Below are 16,254 nucleotides of genomic sequence, written 5' to 3'. Positions count from 1 at the left end.
CTACCACTCTTCTCTCTTCATTTTCCACAGCTTCCTCCTATCCACTCTTCCTCAACCCTTTTTGGGGCCCTATTAACCCAGCCTCTTCTTCTCCATTCCTGCTTCCATGCCCTGCGGTGTGCTTACACCGCTGCTCTCTCACACGGGTAAGTTAACACTGCCCCATTTAAGTGGGATCGTTTTTCACACGATCTTGATGCTCTCCGTTTCTCCTTTTACTTCATTTTCAAATGCCACCTGTGAACTCTTCTCCTCATTTCAAGCTCTGAACTCAGCTTCAAATCCACCTCCTTTACTCAGAAAGCTCTCACCCAACCCCAATGACCCAATTCCGACATGAGCTCAAAACCAACGCTCTCCTGACCCCCTCCTCCGTCACTGCCACCTGCCTGCGACGTTAAAGGGCCTTTTCCTCCAAGTTTCCACTACCTCGATGGCAGCTATTTATGGCAACCAAAACATTTTAGTATTTCCTTGCCGCTCCTCGCGGGACACCTGCGGTCCCCAGCAGGCTGGGGCGGAGGCACGGGGCTTATGGCTTCGTCGAGGCGGTGATCAGGGCCCCAACCCGGGTGACTCTCCCGCCGCTTCCCGCACAGCGCTGCAGGAAAAGCAGGAGGAAACGCCTCCCTGCCCTGGCCACGACCGGGCAGCGGCCAGCCCGAGCTCCGCGGACCTGGCGGCCGCGCCCTCCCGGCTCGGGGGCCGGGCTGGGCCGGGCCGGGCGGCGACTCCGCCCCGCTGCGGGGGCGCCCGCGCCGGCACAGGCGGCTCCGCTGGCCGCGCTGACGCCGGCGGCGCTGGAACACCTGGAGGGGCGGCGGCGCCTGCGGCTCGGCCCTTCCCTCCCCTTCCCTCCGCAAGGTGAGTGCGGGAAGGGGGGGCTCGCCGGTCTCCGTGCTGGGGCTGGGCAGGGAGAGCCGGTGCCGCGGGTACCAGCACGGGGTGGGCGCCGCCTCCCCCGCGGGCAGCCCGCTCGGGGCGAGGGAGGCGGCGCGGCCGCCGGGCCTGCGGAGCTGGTGCCCGTCAGCGCGGTATCCACGGGCGGACCTGTTCAGAGCGAAATTCCCGAGGCTCAAGATGGCATCTGTTCCTCCTTTTGCCTTGTGTTCTCCCTCCTGCCGTGCGGTCGTCTCGCCATGATTATTGCATGTATCCGTTTGTGCCTCCCGTACATCCTCGCTGGCGCTGTGCCCGCTGGAAGCGGAGAGGGAAACGGCCGGCTCTGCGCGGCGGTTTCCGGCTCGGCTGCGGGGCTCAGGCGCAGGTTGCCCGGCTGCGCTCCGAACCCTCCCGGGATCGGCCGGGTGGAGAGGGGTGGCAGGGCATCCTCTGGTCAGGTAATGTCAGATCTCGAACCAGCAGCGAGGCAGTGACAGCTGGTGAAATGGCAATTCAAGAGCCCCACATTTACGTTTTGAAGCTTATAATTTGTGAAAGGTTCATCCTGGTAATCAGGTTTATTTCACGTTCATCCACCTGACTCATGAAAGCTGCTATAGTCTTTTAGAAGAAAATAGAAAAATCGGATATTACTTGAAACATCAGGTCAGTTTTTAGTAGCAGAAGGCGGTGAAGGGAAGTGTGTTACTTGTCAATATCATTATGTATTTGTTCAGTGCCATATGTAAATAAGTCTTCTGTTTCACACTGTTTTGCGTAAAGCTGATAGCCTCAAGGATCTGTGTGACCCCTGTTAAAGCAGTAATTCAGGCTTGCCTTTGTTCAGAGGTGTAAATGTGAAATTGACTCTGGTAATCTCACGGTTACATCCTTTAACCCCCTACCACCGAGTTACATTGTGGTAGTATTTTGGAAGCTCGGCTTTGGAGTTGTTCTGTTTGGTTGTTTGTGATATTTTCTCCCTGCCTACAAGCCTTGCTTTAAACCAAGATGACCTTTTATTTCCATTAAACACCTGTTTGTTTGCTTTTGTTCTCCCCATGTTTAATTGTGTTATCCTCTTTCTTTCAGTTTCTGGATAGATTTTATTTAATTTTGGTCTCAGAAAGCAGCTGTGGCCCTTGTTTCAGACTTCTTGGAAATAAACTGTTCTTGTGTTGTGCCCTTGTAAGGACAAAACTGTTTGATCACTTTTCCAAACTGTTGGACAGAGAAAACTGTGGGCTGGATTTTGGCGTCTGCAGTGCAGGTGGCATTTGGTTATGGTCTCTTATCTGATTTTTTGATAATCCACTCTTTTCACTTTGTCTATCCAGCGTTCTCAAATAGGGAGTGGAAGAACCCCTTGACAGTGCTGTTTAGCACAGATCTAGAAGTTGCAGTTCTTACTGGTACTTAGCATGACAACCAGCAACATCTTGTTTAGACTTTATCAGGTTTTTTTTAACTGCTGTTTAAACAGCCTGTTGGTTTAAACTTAGTAATTTAATAGTTTAAGATTAATGTTAATATCACTGAAGGAGGAATTTAGTGTCAAGCCACAGAGATCTTTTGAGTAGTGAACTGCCATAACAGGTATAACCAGTCACATTTTGCACATGACACACTCTACTGGAAGATAATGTGGTGGTTAAATAGTGCCAAACCTCAGTCTAGATGAGTTTTTAAGGTTTCCTCACTGTCAGAATGTCATGCAAGAAACGTTTTGTTTCCAGAAAGGTTCCAGCACTTTACTCAAGAATCTAAATGCTGGTCAGTGGAATTTGCTTCAGTTGAGAAAAAAAATTAAATGCACTTTAGATAATGGTGCTTTCTTCTATTGTGTTTGTTGGAGTTGAGATTCAAATATAAACTGCAGATTCAAGAAGACAAGTTAAGAGTTTATGGAAGGGGGAGTTTCATTAACAGTTTTCTTTTAGAAGTTTATATTAGTGGAGGGTGAAGGGGATCACACAGTGCAAAGTAAAATTCCTGTTGAACCCTACTACAGAGTTAGGGGGTTTTGTCCTGGCTTAGTAGAGTTTCAAGCCCAACCATCTTGCCAGTTTCTCTCTGTTATCCATACTTTACACAGTTGTTAAATTGTTCTGATGATTTCTCACATCATCTTTTCTTGAAGAAATTAATAACAACAGCTCTTTTCAGGCTTCAAGTAGTGTTGAAAGCTGTTGGTACAAGTTGGCAGAAAAAAATGTGCTAATATTTCAAGTAAACAAGAAGACAAAAAATGCTCTCAAAGACTTTTTAATAATTTTCTTTTCAAATTCACCTCCAAGAGTATTGCTCTGTAGTTTATTCTTCAAGATGTTTTGCTGCTTCTCAACCATAAAATCACTCTGGAGACAAAATTATGCCACGATGCAGAAACATTAAAAATGCAAAATCCCAGAGAGTGAAGTTTGTTAGAGCCAAACAGTCCAGAACAAGAAATTTGACCTTTTAAGTGTTGTTAGTAATAGCAGTCCCACAGTACTTTTTCCTGTGGCTATTGTTTGCCACAGCAAACTGAGGGGCATTTTGACCGCTTATGCAATTGTTTGCATCAACTTTGAGAACTGTCTGTACCAAGTCACTGAAACAGTACTTGGGTACATCTTGCAAGCAGCTTCACAGGGATCACCGCTGCTCTAGGAGCAGTCAGCTGGTGTGCCAGGATATTACTGAGAGCAGTAATACAAAAGTTGAGTGGACTCTGTGTCTGCTGAGAATATGTAGCCTGCATTGATGGTGTTTACTCAGAGGGCGGTGCGAGATCGCCCTGTATTGTTCTTGCTGTGCATGGTGAGGCTGTTTTGTTAATCGAATCTCTTATCCACAGATGTGAAATAATCTCTAAGGGAATCTGGACAAAATTATTTTCTCATGTTCCCTCCTCCAGCATTGTTTCCCCTTGGGTATAAGTGGCATTGCCTTCTGGCTTCTGAATGGATGAAAAGGCAGGAGGGAGGCAGAAATGTGAGAAGGTTGACTGTGCCAGCAAATAGGGTCTCTAAATAAGAGAGCCATTAGTTTGAAGTTGTGAAGCCTTATATGTTTGTATGTAATATACTGTACATGCAAGAGTTTCATGATTATCTTTTTTGTCCATTCCCTACTTTTCCCATTGTTTCGCAAGAGGAGAGTTTCCCAATATTAAGACTACAAGTAGAGTGCATCAGAAAAACAATCTTGTCTATTATAATCCATGTACAGTGCATGTTCCATATGATATTTTGTTTAATAATATTTGGCTATTAAGTTTACATATAGCGGTTCTTAAGAGAACAAATGTGTGTTACAAAACAATTTGATAGTCATTTGAAAGAAACAAAGCAAGTCTGCATTTAGAAAAAGATTAAATACTGCATAGTAAATATCCCCAGTTTTGCTCATTTGCAGTGAGCTTAGACCTGACATTCAATGACTTATACTCAAATTATTCTTCCATAAAATGCATGTAGTACTTGCAATGCTTACCTGGTTGTCTCACTATTCTCCACCAATATAAGTGGAACACTTTACTTGTGAAATAAAAGATATTATCTGAGGGGAAACCAATACTATGTACTGTCCCTACATTATTCCACAATAAGCGGATGAAAAATCAGTATAATCTGAAAAAGGAATTTAAAATTAAATTTTTGTGTGATTAAATAGCTCTGTGCAAATGATAAAGTTCTGTGTGCAAATGAGCTTACCTAGAAAGTGCTGTTGTTTGCTCATCAATCTTGCGGTCTACCAGCATTTATTTGAAATATTTTGTTCTGAGACTACATGTAAAGTACATGTACATGTTGTGACTTCATGTGCTATTCCTATCAGTGTTTTTGAGAATCCACTGGGTTTAGGAATTTTTTGTTCTCAACTGTTTAAAAAAAAAAAAAAAACAAGAAAACCCCCAACCTAGTTCCAAGTATAATTTCGATGCATTTATGCTCTAGAAAGAAGATCACTTATGCCTCTAAGTTTGACCTGATAGGTTTTGGAATAATATGACAGATATATAGTACCAAAATAGACACAAAATTATTTTTTTAGAGAGGAATGCTAACTCTTGAGTTGGTCCTTGCACTTTGTGGGGGCAAAAATAAGTTTTAACAAACATGTTGACAGTGCCAAATTCCTGCTTTTTCAGGTTGGCTAAAAATTGCTTGTAACCATTCAAGTACTAAAAACCAGAGTGAGTGATTCAGATGGATTGATATTAGTTCTTGGTATAAGGGAGAAATAAGCAAACTGTAAGTTTGTAGTTTTTCTGTCAAGTGTACACATCAGAGTTGGGAATAGAAAAAAAGACTAAATGACAGCATAAGAAACATGGCCCCACATATCATCCTTTCTTTAGACTACACCAGGAACTTAAGTAGAATAATTTCCCACATTAATTGTGTGTTCTGAAATTAGAAGTACGACAATTGTGTTTTGGAAGAAAGTAACTCTTGACGGTACTCTCTCCAATAGATGTGACCCATACATGCCCTACACACAGTATTAAATAATCAGTGTAAAATTGAGTGAAAGACAGGTGTCAATAGTACTGCTGCTCATTTGGTTGGATGTACTGTGTGCAGGCAGGTGCCTAGGTAGTGCTACAAAATGACAGAAAGAAGACCCAAAACATTCAGATTTCTTCATGCCTTGTACATGGTTTCTTACAGTGCAAGTCTCTAATCACACAATCTTAGTCATTTAAGATACCTGCTGGTATTACCGTGGTTTGTTCTCCACACAGTTTACTAGCTTGAAAAACAAAGGTGTGTTGTGTTGGGCCAAACTACCTCCTTGGAGAACAGACTCCAGTTTCTCTGATAATTCTGTTGTTTTAAGTATGTGCTTGGGATTTTCCTGCACGTCAAATTTGGCGGGTGTGATAGAGTAGGTTAATTCTTTGGAGGTTTTTAAATTATTTGAAGGATCAAGACAAATGAATAAATGAAATTTAATAAATGTGTAGTTTTCTGGGATGTCTCATAGGCCTTGGTAGATAGGAGAAGGAAATGGCAGTAACTGTGGCAGAAATGTTAGTTCCAGAAGTGTTTGTAGTGAAAGAGAAAATTGATTCCAGGGAACTTAATGGGATGTGGCCATGTCCCAAGGATGGTGTTACTCAGTATGCTGCTGCTTTTTTTTTTTCTTTTTTTTACAGTAATTCAGCAGACCACCATGAATTGCTAGCTCTAAAAAAAGGGGAATAGAGCAATGCTCTCACAGCAGGATTTATCTTTGTAGTTCAGCTGCTTAATGCAAAAAGCATAATTTCTCTGTGCACAGAGCACAGTGGTGGGGCTTTGGTTGAGGTGCTCAGGGTTGCTCTTTGGAGGTTGTATTCACTATCTGTACAGGGACTTAGTCTTGAGAGGCTTGTATGGTAATTTAGGCACTTAAGTTAGATAATTGCAGTCAAACAGGATTTTTTTCCCCTCTTAGCACCTCCCAGGTGTATGAATATAGCAGGAGCCTTCACTGTATAACAGATGCCATTTATCGTGTGCTTCTTTTAAGGATGTATGAAATTCTTTCTAGGTGTCAATCCCTGAAATAGATTGAAAGAGTAATTCTGTTGATACTGCAATCTTGTATTTCTTCTCCTGAGAACTTGTGGGTAATCTCCAAGATAGACACTTTCAAGGATAAGTAGCAAAGCTGTGAATCAGTCTGAGACAAAGGATTAGACAAAAAGTTGTAATGGTTGGAAGGAACTGCTAATGCGGCACTTACAGACCAATTTGCAAACTTTTTGAATAAATAAACAAGTACATCAGTGAGTAGTCTAACAGAACAAAAAGACTCCTGGATTTAAAGCTAAGCATGGATGATTCTGCAGGATTAGAGCATCAGTATTGAGAATTAAGAGCTTTAGAGGAAAAATTAAATCTTGTCATTTGTCATAGATATACCTTGAACTCTAGATTCATTTTAGCTGAATTAGTGTGGTAGCTGTTCTTGTATTTAAGAGTAGGAATGTTTCTAAGTCTTGTGTGTAATCTTGATGCTGGAAGACCCAGACTTCAGCTTTCACTCTTTTCCTGCATTGACAACGTGGATAGTTTGGATCTGTAGGCTATTATATTCCCTTTTGCTTAGGAAAGGCAAAGTGAAACACCATTTGTAGCTCCTGGTCTCTGTGTTTGCAGACACACCAGAGAAGATAAAACTGTACCCTGTCTAGTCTTCATCTTGCAGTGAGACTGCATCTTGTTTTGCAGACCCATTTACTTGGTTCAGTTTGATCACAGCTTCCAGGGAGCAGAGTGGAGGAGATAGGTTGTCAGCCAAGAGCTGTTGGAGGCACAGATGGCGTTGATTCCCTCACCTAGGCACATTTTCTTCCCTTCAAAGTATTTTTACATAAATGAAACTATCAGTCTTCATTTTTATATATGGAATTTCTTCTTTTTGTTTGTTGTTACTTAGCACCACTGTACTATTACTGTATTAAAAGTTTCTTGGAAGATTATTCATTTTAATAAAACTGTTGACGTAAGTAAGTCAACTGCAATGCATGATTCTGCCATATTTGAAAGTTATAAGTTGGAAGGATTTTAGATGTGGAGAATCTGTTAGGATTTGAGGAGTCACAGAACATATTCTCTGCTTTGAAAGAGCAGTAGACTCAGAGGACAGTTCTGTCAGTGAAAGTGCAGACTCTTCTGTGTGTTTTGATGAACATATTGCCTTCACGTAAGGGTTGCTGAATTTTGCAATGCTGTTTGTTCAGTTCCCTTTCCTTGTTTCTGGATGTATCTCAAAAGAATGTGTTGTTCAATCTACTGCCTTCCTGCATAGCTGCTATGTCATCTTCGGGTGTTAGATTTACTCTGTACATCAGCATTTATAATGTTTTTGCAAGGATTTCAGCTCATCTCTTTGTTCTGAGAAGCTATGATTAGATCAACAGTTTGTTTTACATGCAGTCTTCAGACTTGGAAAGATTCCTGTTTGATGCCTCTGCATGCTGATATTTTTCTATGTAATCATTTGTCTGAGCTAAGAGCACAGTAAGAGCTATGTAACCAATGCTCAGGCAAGAAGAGATACTTGAATTAGAGGTGTTTTGTTTGTTGGGCTGGGTTTTAAACTGATTTCCTCATAACCTAGGAGAGTATTAAGATTTGAACTTTACCATGCCATGTGACACTTCTTACATTTAGGCTCACTGAGAAGGAGAAGTAATGTGAGTGACACTGATATACAGACTTGTTTATTATCAATGTAGCTGTTGGAGAGAAGGCACTCATACCATCTTTTTCACATGCAAGTAGAATCTAAAGATTATTCATAAAGCTGTTTAGCTCTTGGGAAACCAGACAACTTATGCTGCAACAAAATGTACTAAAGCTAAAAAAGAGAAGCAGGCTTGTACAAATGTGGTACAGAGCATGAGCTGGAGGGTAATCCTAGCATATACTGCAGCTCAAATCACACAAAACACCATGAAAGCATTTTCCTATTTGCACAGAAAAATGTACATGTTTATTCAAGTGGTCTTGGAGAATATAGAGAATCAGAAGATTCTCCATAGGAATAGAAACACCACTTGCTAATTACTAGTGTCCTCCATCAAGTTTTGTTTCAGTGTCACAGCTAATAAAATTTCTTAGTAGGATGATGAGTATGGCAGAAATAGCATGAAGTTCTGTGTGCACTCCAGCTGTTATGGCTTCCTGTGGAAATAATTTGTGTGTAAATGGTCTGCCACCCAGAGAAACTCTGCCATACTTGGCTGTTTGCAGGACCATCTTGGTTTTGGCATTTCTTGTTGTCTGTGGCAGAGCACTGCCTGAATTCAGCTGTATTACACCTGAAGTCAGGCAGAGTCTAGAAACAGTTCTGATGTATTTCAGTGTCCTGGCTGTGCCTGTCTTCTCTGGCATCAGTCTGCAAAGAGGATGGTTTGTGATGCTGAGGCTTCTTGGTGCCTCAAAAACACATGCTAAGGATTTTCAAGGTTTTGGCAGGGCTTGTGGGCCCATCAGTTCTGTATGGGAATGAGTCTTTCAGCTCTGTGGCTCCTTGTGCTCCAAGCAGACTTGTTATGAATAGAGCCAGCTCAGGTTTAATGCTTAAACTGAGGTAGCATTAGTCTCTCTCAAAACACTGAGAAGCACTTGCAAAATTACTGGAGCCATGAGTGCACTTCTTCAGGAAGCCTCAGATCCATCACTGTGCAGTGCTAAATGTGGGTTTGTGTGCAGTTGTGTGTGATGTGGCACTGCTTTCTCTGGTGTGAATATAGCAGGTGTGCTTGCTTCTGGCACCCACCCTCTCATCTAGAATATCCTTCCCTTTTGTTTGTCAAGGTAAAGTCTGTTGTGGAGATCACAAGTGTTGTATAAGTCTTTATTGTCAAATATCATGGAAACTTCCCAATACAAATGCTTTCCTAGAGGGAGGAGATTTTTTTTTCTTATGTTAATCATTGTCAGGATAATACTGTTTATTGAAACTTTTATCTTTGTTTGTTTGTTTGTTTTAATACACTGAGAAGAAAAACAAGCAAAAAAAAGTCCCTTACAAAAAAAAAGTCCTTGTGACAAGTAAAGCTTGTTTTTATATATAAACTGTATGGTAAGTGAGTTAATTTTAAATGTGACTGCAATTTTTGGACAGAGTATTGGTAGATACAAGTTAGTGTCATGTGCTTCTATTGTAGTCGGTTTTGGCAAAGACCAACTGACTTGTTCCTTCTGTTTGGGACATTTGTCTTGTTCTTCAAAAGCATAAGGGTTCAAAACTTGAAGTAATGAGAAGTTATGTGCTCATTCTTGATCTCTCTCTGCAGCCTCAGGGGCAGCATTTTGTGACTGTAGGGATTCTTCTTTACATGGCTGTAAAACGTTCCTTTTAATTCTGGGATACTTCCCTGGGCTGTTGCCTGTCCCCTCTTATTAGTATCTCTCACTTTTTGAGACTAGACTTAGATTTCGATATTTCTTTTTAAAAATCTCACTGCTTTCAGCTATGCTTTTAGTAGTGTCCTTTGTTAGAGCTGAACCAGTATCTTAACCCTTTTTTGTTCCAGGTCTTGGAACAGACAATAACAACACATGAAGTAAGAGATTATATAAATAAATTAGGGGCCTGTTAAATTACTGCAGAGACAATTTACTGCACTTTTTTTTAGCAACTGCATTTCTGTTTTTTCAATGCTAGTACTTACTAAGCCGTCTTTGCAAACTGAATTCTCATTTATGACCAAAAGTCAGCTCCATACTGGAAATAAAACGGGCACAGGGATTGAGTTTGTGTCCTGGGCTGCTGCTTGTTGCTACTCCTTAATTACAGCAATCTCCCTGGCATGCTATCTATACTATCTAGAGCTCTCTGGGACCTTTTTCCCTCCTGGCCTGTTTTGGATGATAATCACATGCCAGGAGCCATTTCCAGTAGGCAGTGTAGGTAAGGCTCCATTTCTGTTTCCTTCCACCTTGATTGGCCATAGGACACCATCCCAGCAGGTCTTGTAGCCCCAAATGCCATCCCATCACACAGCAGAACAGAGAATACATGCCCTCATTTTCATACCATGAAAATATTGTCCATTTTGAATGTAAAAACTCCCTCAAAGAATATCTTCAGGGCATAAGGGTGCTATGTAGGGCCTGGAAGAGTATACCTAGGAAGATGTCAGAGTCAGAAGGTGAGGTCAGATGTTTAGGAAGAAAGAGCATGAGCTGTGCTTGCAAATGACAGCTGTTTCACCATGACCCTATTTATTTTTTGTAGGGACAGTGGTTTCAGAAGAAGCAGGTGGATGTGTACAGTGAATAAGGTCAGTGCCTTGCACATTTCCCCATACTGGTTGCTTATACTTTGTTCCAAGTAATGTACGTGTTACTCCACCTAGACAGGCTGTTCTTTGCTTCCTGTCAAACCAAGTGTGCTGCTAAACTGAGTCATGGACAAGCTTGTGTATACAATCTAAATCCTGTGGTCTTATCTCACTCACACACCCCCACAGTTGACTTAAGGAGGACCAGTATGAAAACAGTGAAGTCAAGAATATAAAGGTATTAGAAAATGAGTTAGTAGTGTCTGTGCCTATGGCTCTAGAAAGAACAGCACAGCAGTCCATTCTGTATCTTGTCTGACTCAATGGTTCTGTAACACAACAATCTGAAAAGATTCTTTCTTTCTCCTTTTTTAGCTGTTGACCCTTACATTTGAACTGTGGTCTGAAGACAGAGTTACTAATTTTCTTGTGGTCTCTCCTGCAGTGCTTAAGAACATTTCACAAAAATTCCAATTCAGGCGAAATTCCTGCTCTGATATAATCTTGCAGTATCTCCTGGATCTTTGCCAGCAAGTTTCACAGGTACTGACAGCAGAGAGGTTAGGCTCAGAATTCTGAGATTTGGCTCCATTCAGCTCCAAATGGAAGTGCATGTGCTTTATGCTTGCAGGAAGCATCCAGGTTGTTTGCATTGCCTTGTTTGGGTTCCTGCAATCTGTTCCAGTCCCTTTGCCTCTCCAGTGCTAACCACACTGTCTGTATGCAGTACTGTGCTAGCTTCCAACGTGATGACTCCCCTTTGTACCCCTTTTCTTTCTTACTTGGATTAGAGCCAAAGTTCAGTTTCAGCACTGTTACCTCCCTAGCTCTTTTCCATTACTGTTTTCTCAGTCAGTCAGCTTCATACCTTAGTGGAGCCTGTTAGTGTGTTCATTGTGTGCCTCTGCTTGCTGAAGTCCATTCCCCATCAGCACCACCCATCTCACTAGCTTCATTTTGGTCTCACCCAGACCCTGCTGCAGTGCCTCCATTCCCATGTTACCCATGTGCCAGTCCTCTCTGAAAGCAGCAGAGGAGAAGCCTGGTGCTTGTAGTTTATGTGTATCTGGCTTGGCTGTTAAATTTGGCCTGGAAGGAGCATGCTCAGGTACTGGTGGGAAATCATGTGCATTCCATCTGGCCAGCTCAAAGTATAGTGGGAAACTTGAGTATCCAAGCTGGAGATGGTAACTTAAAAAATCTAAAGTTTTAATGCCTACAAATCATACTCTATCCTCAGGATCTGCAGTGTCCCTCATAGAAAAAACATCTGGTCATTAAATTTCGCATCTCTGACTCAAGACATGATATAACTAGTTATATAGTTATATTTAGAAAAATAGGTCAGTGGGATATAGGCAAAAAAAAAGGGTAAAAAGTAATTGAATTTTGTTGTGGCTAAAACTTGTCAGAAAAAAACTTGACTGAGGGTGATGCCTAGCATGGACAATTTTGGCATGCCTCATCAAAAGTCACTGAATTTATTGAATTTATGCCTGGTAAATTTGCTTTTGGTTGAAAAACTTGCTAGCATAGAAGGATTGGCAGCACTTAAATCCATTTGTAATGGGTTTTTGTGAGAATTGTGGTACACAAGGAAGGCATTTGGCTCACAGATTAAAGAGTTTTCTTTTGTAATATGGTAAACAAGATGCTGCAGCATATTAATTTTCTGAGGGAAAAGATAGAGGATTTCTAGTGTTTTATCTAAAAATTACAGATACTTGTATTAACTGATCATTTCTTATTTAGGTGTCTGAAGAAAACAAGAATCATGGAAGGTCATAAATAGTAAGCATCTTGATAATTTTTTTTTTCTAAAGAGCTAATAGTGTTTGTATGTTGATTTGTTCAGTTTGCTTATCAGTCTCATAATTCAGGAATCTGTATTAATCCCAGCACTTTTTATAATCTTTTTGTGACCTTTTGTTAGTAGCTGGTTAACATCAGATGAGCTATGGTGTTTTCTTCACTTGACTACTGTAATGAGATCTCAGTTATTTTCACTGCTGTAGCAGAAACACACAGCCAGGCAGCTAAGGCCTTTATAATACCTTGTGAGAAGTTTGATGGATATTTTTAATTATTATTAAAGTAATGCTATTTTTAATAAACTCTCGTATTATGTTTTCTTATAATACAGGAGGAGTCTTTTTATTCATTAAAGGCAGTAATTTTTGTATTTTAAAGGTGCAGCATGTATAAGGTCAATATAATATTCACCCAACTTGATAGGCTGTCTGTTGTCAGTATGTGTAATGGCTTGTTTGTACAGAGTTCCAATTAAATGTGGTATGTTTTGTATATGTTTTTTATTTTCTGCTGTAGCACCAAAAGACCTTTATTTTGATTTTAATTAATAAATTAAACTCTTGGAACTAATATTTGTGTAGAATCAAATGGGTAAATATCTTTGCCTTTCAAGTTTGGTGAAGAAGCCATGAAGTGCTCTGTATAAGTGTTTTTTAAAATTATGTCTCTGCTCACTTCCAGTTTAATTTCTTACCACCTCTTTGGTAATTAAGGTGCTGTCACCTAACTCACTGATTAAAAGTAACTAAAGCAAGTAATGTAACCCTGTGAAAAAAATTTCCATTTCAGGTTAAACTGTGTCACTAGTGACTTTGTAGGGTAGATGTGGTACCCTTTTTGGGGAGTGTGTACCAGTGGCTTGCTTTTTCAGAATGGCTGTATTGCTTCACAGCAAATGTATAGATCTATCTATATATCTATATATCTATATATCTATATATCTATATATCTATATATCTATATATATATGATACATATAATCAGAGGGTCATAGGATGATTGAGTGACCTGGGTTGGAAGGGACCTCATAGATGATCTGGTTCTAACCCCCCTGCCATGGGCAGGGACACATCTCCATACATGACTTGATGTGTGTGTTGGGTCTGAAGACCTCCTGGGGTAGCATCTCTGAGCAATCTGTGTGTTGTGAACAGAACTAGGGGTCAATATTTCACTAATGAACCCCAGTTTGTCACTCCAGGTGTAAGGTGTCTTCTCAAAATAAACTCAACCTATTTCAGTTTTGTGAAGTATCCAGTATAGCAGTGTTTAGCAACCATGTACTTGTAAAAAGCTGAAAGAGTACCACAGCTTTTTATATGTGCACATAGGGGAAAATGCATGTATTTTTACACAAATTAATAATGGAATAACACTTCCTGAAAGACACTGAGATTTCATGGTAAGGCTATATTTTCTATTAAGCTGTCTGAGTATGGCTTAAATATTGTGGAATATGGAATTTATATATTGCACTTTTATTAGGTCTGCTACAGGAATGCAGAATTATTTGTCTGTGAAAACTAATCCTTGAAAGAAAAGGTTACCTGTTATACACCCACAGTTGTCATGTAGTCAGTTGTATAAAGAGAGATGTGAGATATCAGTCTTTCACATAGCATGCTCAAAAGAGATGAGTGTTCTTCTAATTCTTTTTTTTATTCAATTACAAAAAAGGAGGGCAAGAAGTAGTCTAATCCCATTCATAAAATGAGCTGTGTCACATCCCAACAGTGCTGAAATGGCATGAAAATTGCTACCTGCTTAAGCAACTCTGCTAGTTCACTTGGAACTCTTCTATTAATTATACAAAATAAAAAGTTAATTCCATGGGCTATAAATCCTTTCTTAATGCATTGGGAAGAATTCTTTGAGGCTGTTTGTTAGGCAGTACTGCATAGTTAAGATATTCAAGTTGAAACCAGTGTATTATTTTTCAGAGTAGGATGGGAAATACAGTAATTTAGTTGCTTTGTTATTAATGCATAATGAGGAGCTGCATGTTAGAATATATGTGTTGGCATGCAAATGCAATATTCTTAATGGAAATGTATTAATTGAGTGTGTTAGACTTATCTTTAAAGTATCCAATTGAAGTTTTAAATTTTGTTTGTTAATTTTCTAGCAACTATCCAAGAGAATTTTATGATCAGTATGCTCAAAGCCAAGAAAAATCTGTGGTTAATAAAATGCAACAGAAATACTGGAAAACAAAACAAACCCTTATAAAAGTTACAGGAAAAAAGGAAGATGAGCATGTTGTTGCTTCAGATGCAGATCTGGATGCAAAACTAGAGGTTTGTAATGTTTACATAGTGTCTGTTCTCTACTTGTTAATTTTTAAAGTGTTTTCATTTCCATCAACCCTTTAATATGTGTGCATATAAGATATAATAACATACATACATTTTTATAATTTTCATGTAATATCTCTTCCAGATTCTGACAAAAGTATCTATGTAAATTCAGGGAATATAGGGGAATTTTGTAACACAAAAACCTATGTCCCTCTAACTTTATTTGGAACTTAACATATCTCAGATTTATTTTCATATTTTAGGGACAGATTTTCTCCTTTTGTTAGCAGGGGAGGAGATTATCCTTTGCCTATGTCAGCTTAAGGTGATTTGTTTTTTTCCTAAAAGTATTTTATTGAGCATGTAAATGACATTTTTTATACAAGTATGAAATACCACATATACCTGAAGAAGATTCAATATGCCCAGGAGCACAGTGTGCACAAGGTGCACAGTGCATTCTACTCTGAAGGTTTCAAGCAGATTAGTGGGTTCTGAAATGTCAAAAGAAGCCTCTGAAAGTCTTAAAAATAAAACCAAGAGAAGGAATCCTGCTGTGTGACAAATACAGTCCCACTGTCAGTATCCTCAACTCCACTGAGGAAAAAAAATAGGTTAAAGTTCTACAAAATGAAGACCTAGAATGTCTTTGAGACTAAGCAAAAAATAGAGGATGTACAATGGAAGTGTAATAAGCCAGTTAATGTCCATGTAAGTTCTGTTTGTGTTGTTTTCTTGCATGATGGTAAATGTTTTGCTTTACTGGCTTTCCTGTAGTTTCTTAAAAAAATATTGACTTAGGATTCTCAGTTTATTTATGTTTTAGCTGAAATACAGGAGGCTGTAGTACAACAAACACAAGAAGAGCAGTAACTTATCACCTGGTGCTTCTACTTACAGAGTCTTCACAATGGGTTATAAATCCAGGAGTATTGATGTAAAACAAGCTGGAAGTATGGAACAGTATTTTATAGATCCATACCTGAGTTTTTACGATGTCTGGTGTTTTGCAGACTCATCAGGAGAGATGCTTTGTTAGCTCAAGTGGGGTTGGAAATAGGGAAACTTGTGTTCACACAAGTGGAATAAGCATGTTTTGAACAAATTCTCACTTGCAAGTCATACTCCCAGTTGAAAAGACAAGACCTGTGTAAATTTGTAATCAAGCAGCCTTGAAAGAAAGCACTGACTGTGCCAGTGGTCTATTTTACTTCTAGCTGTGTAATGCTTCATATGGTAGAGTTTAGATTTTAGTTGCAGTCTGGAGGTTTTAGATGGACAGACAGAGAGAGTAGTAATTTTTCTATTTCCTAGAAATAATCTCCAAATATAGTCATGACTGACTTTTTTTTTTAACCTCTACTTCCTTTGAAAGCTGCTGCTTTAGAAATTTGTTTCCAATATGCCAATAAAACTTATAGTTTAAATCAACAACCTTCTGTGTTGGCCATACCTATGCAAGTTTGTTCCACTAAATTTCACAGTGTCTAT

The 16,254-nt window shown here is 39.8% G+C and overlaps 1 protein-coding gene across 7 annotated transcripts in view; it reads left to right on the top strand.

Annotated features, from left to right (window-relative positions):
* The first annotated feature begins 418 nt into the window (after positions 1-418).
* ICA1 (islet cell autoantigen 1) overlaps positions 419-16,254 on the top strand; it is a 66,900-nt gene continuing 51,064 nt past the window's right edge. For 3 of the 7 annotated variants that reach the window (XM_077175306.1, XM_077175297.1, XM_077175291.1), the window contains exons 1-3: positions 419-864; positions 12,407-12,445; positions 14,592-14,763. In XM_077175306.1, coding sequence (XP_077031421.1) covers positions 434-864; positions 12,407-12,445; positions 14,592-14,763 — 642 coding nt within the window. In that variant the 5' untranslated portion in view covers positions 419-433. Of the gene's footprint in view, positions 865-10,263; positions 10,282-10,608; positions 10,655-11,099; positions 11,198-12,406; positions 12,446-14,591; positions 14,764-16,254 lie in introns of those variants that run through there. The other 4 variants (XM_054630395.2, XM_077175326.1, XM_077175338.1 and 1 more) reach the window with 4 other exon arrangements.

Source organism: Agelaius phoeniceus, chromosome 1, assembly GCF_051311805.1.
Source record: "Agelaius phoeniceus isolate bAgePho1 chromosome 1, bAgePho1.hap1, whole genome shotgun sequence".
NCBI classification, from domain to species: domain Eukaryota; kingdom Metazoa; phylum Chordata; class Aves; order Passeriformes; family Icteridae; genus Agelaius; species Agelaius phoeniceus.
Note: the sequence above shows the minus strand (reverse complement) of the source record. Positions and strands in the feature narration are given on the sequence as shown.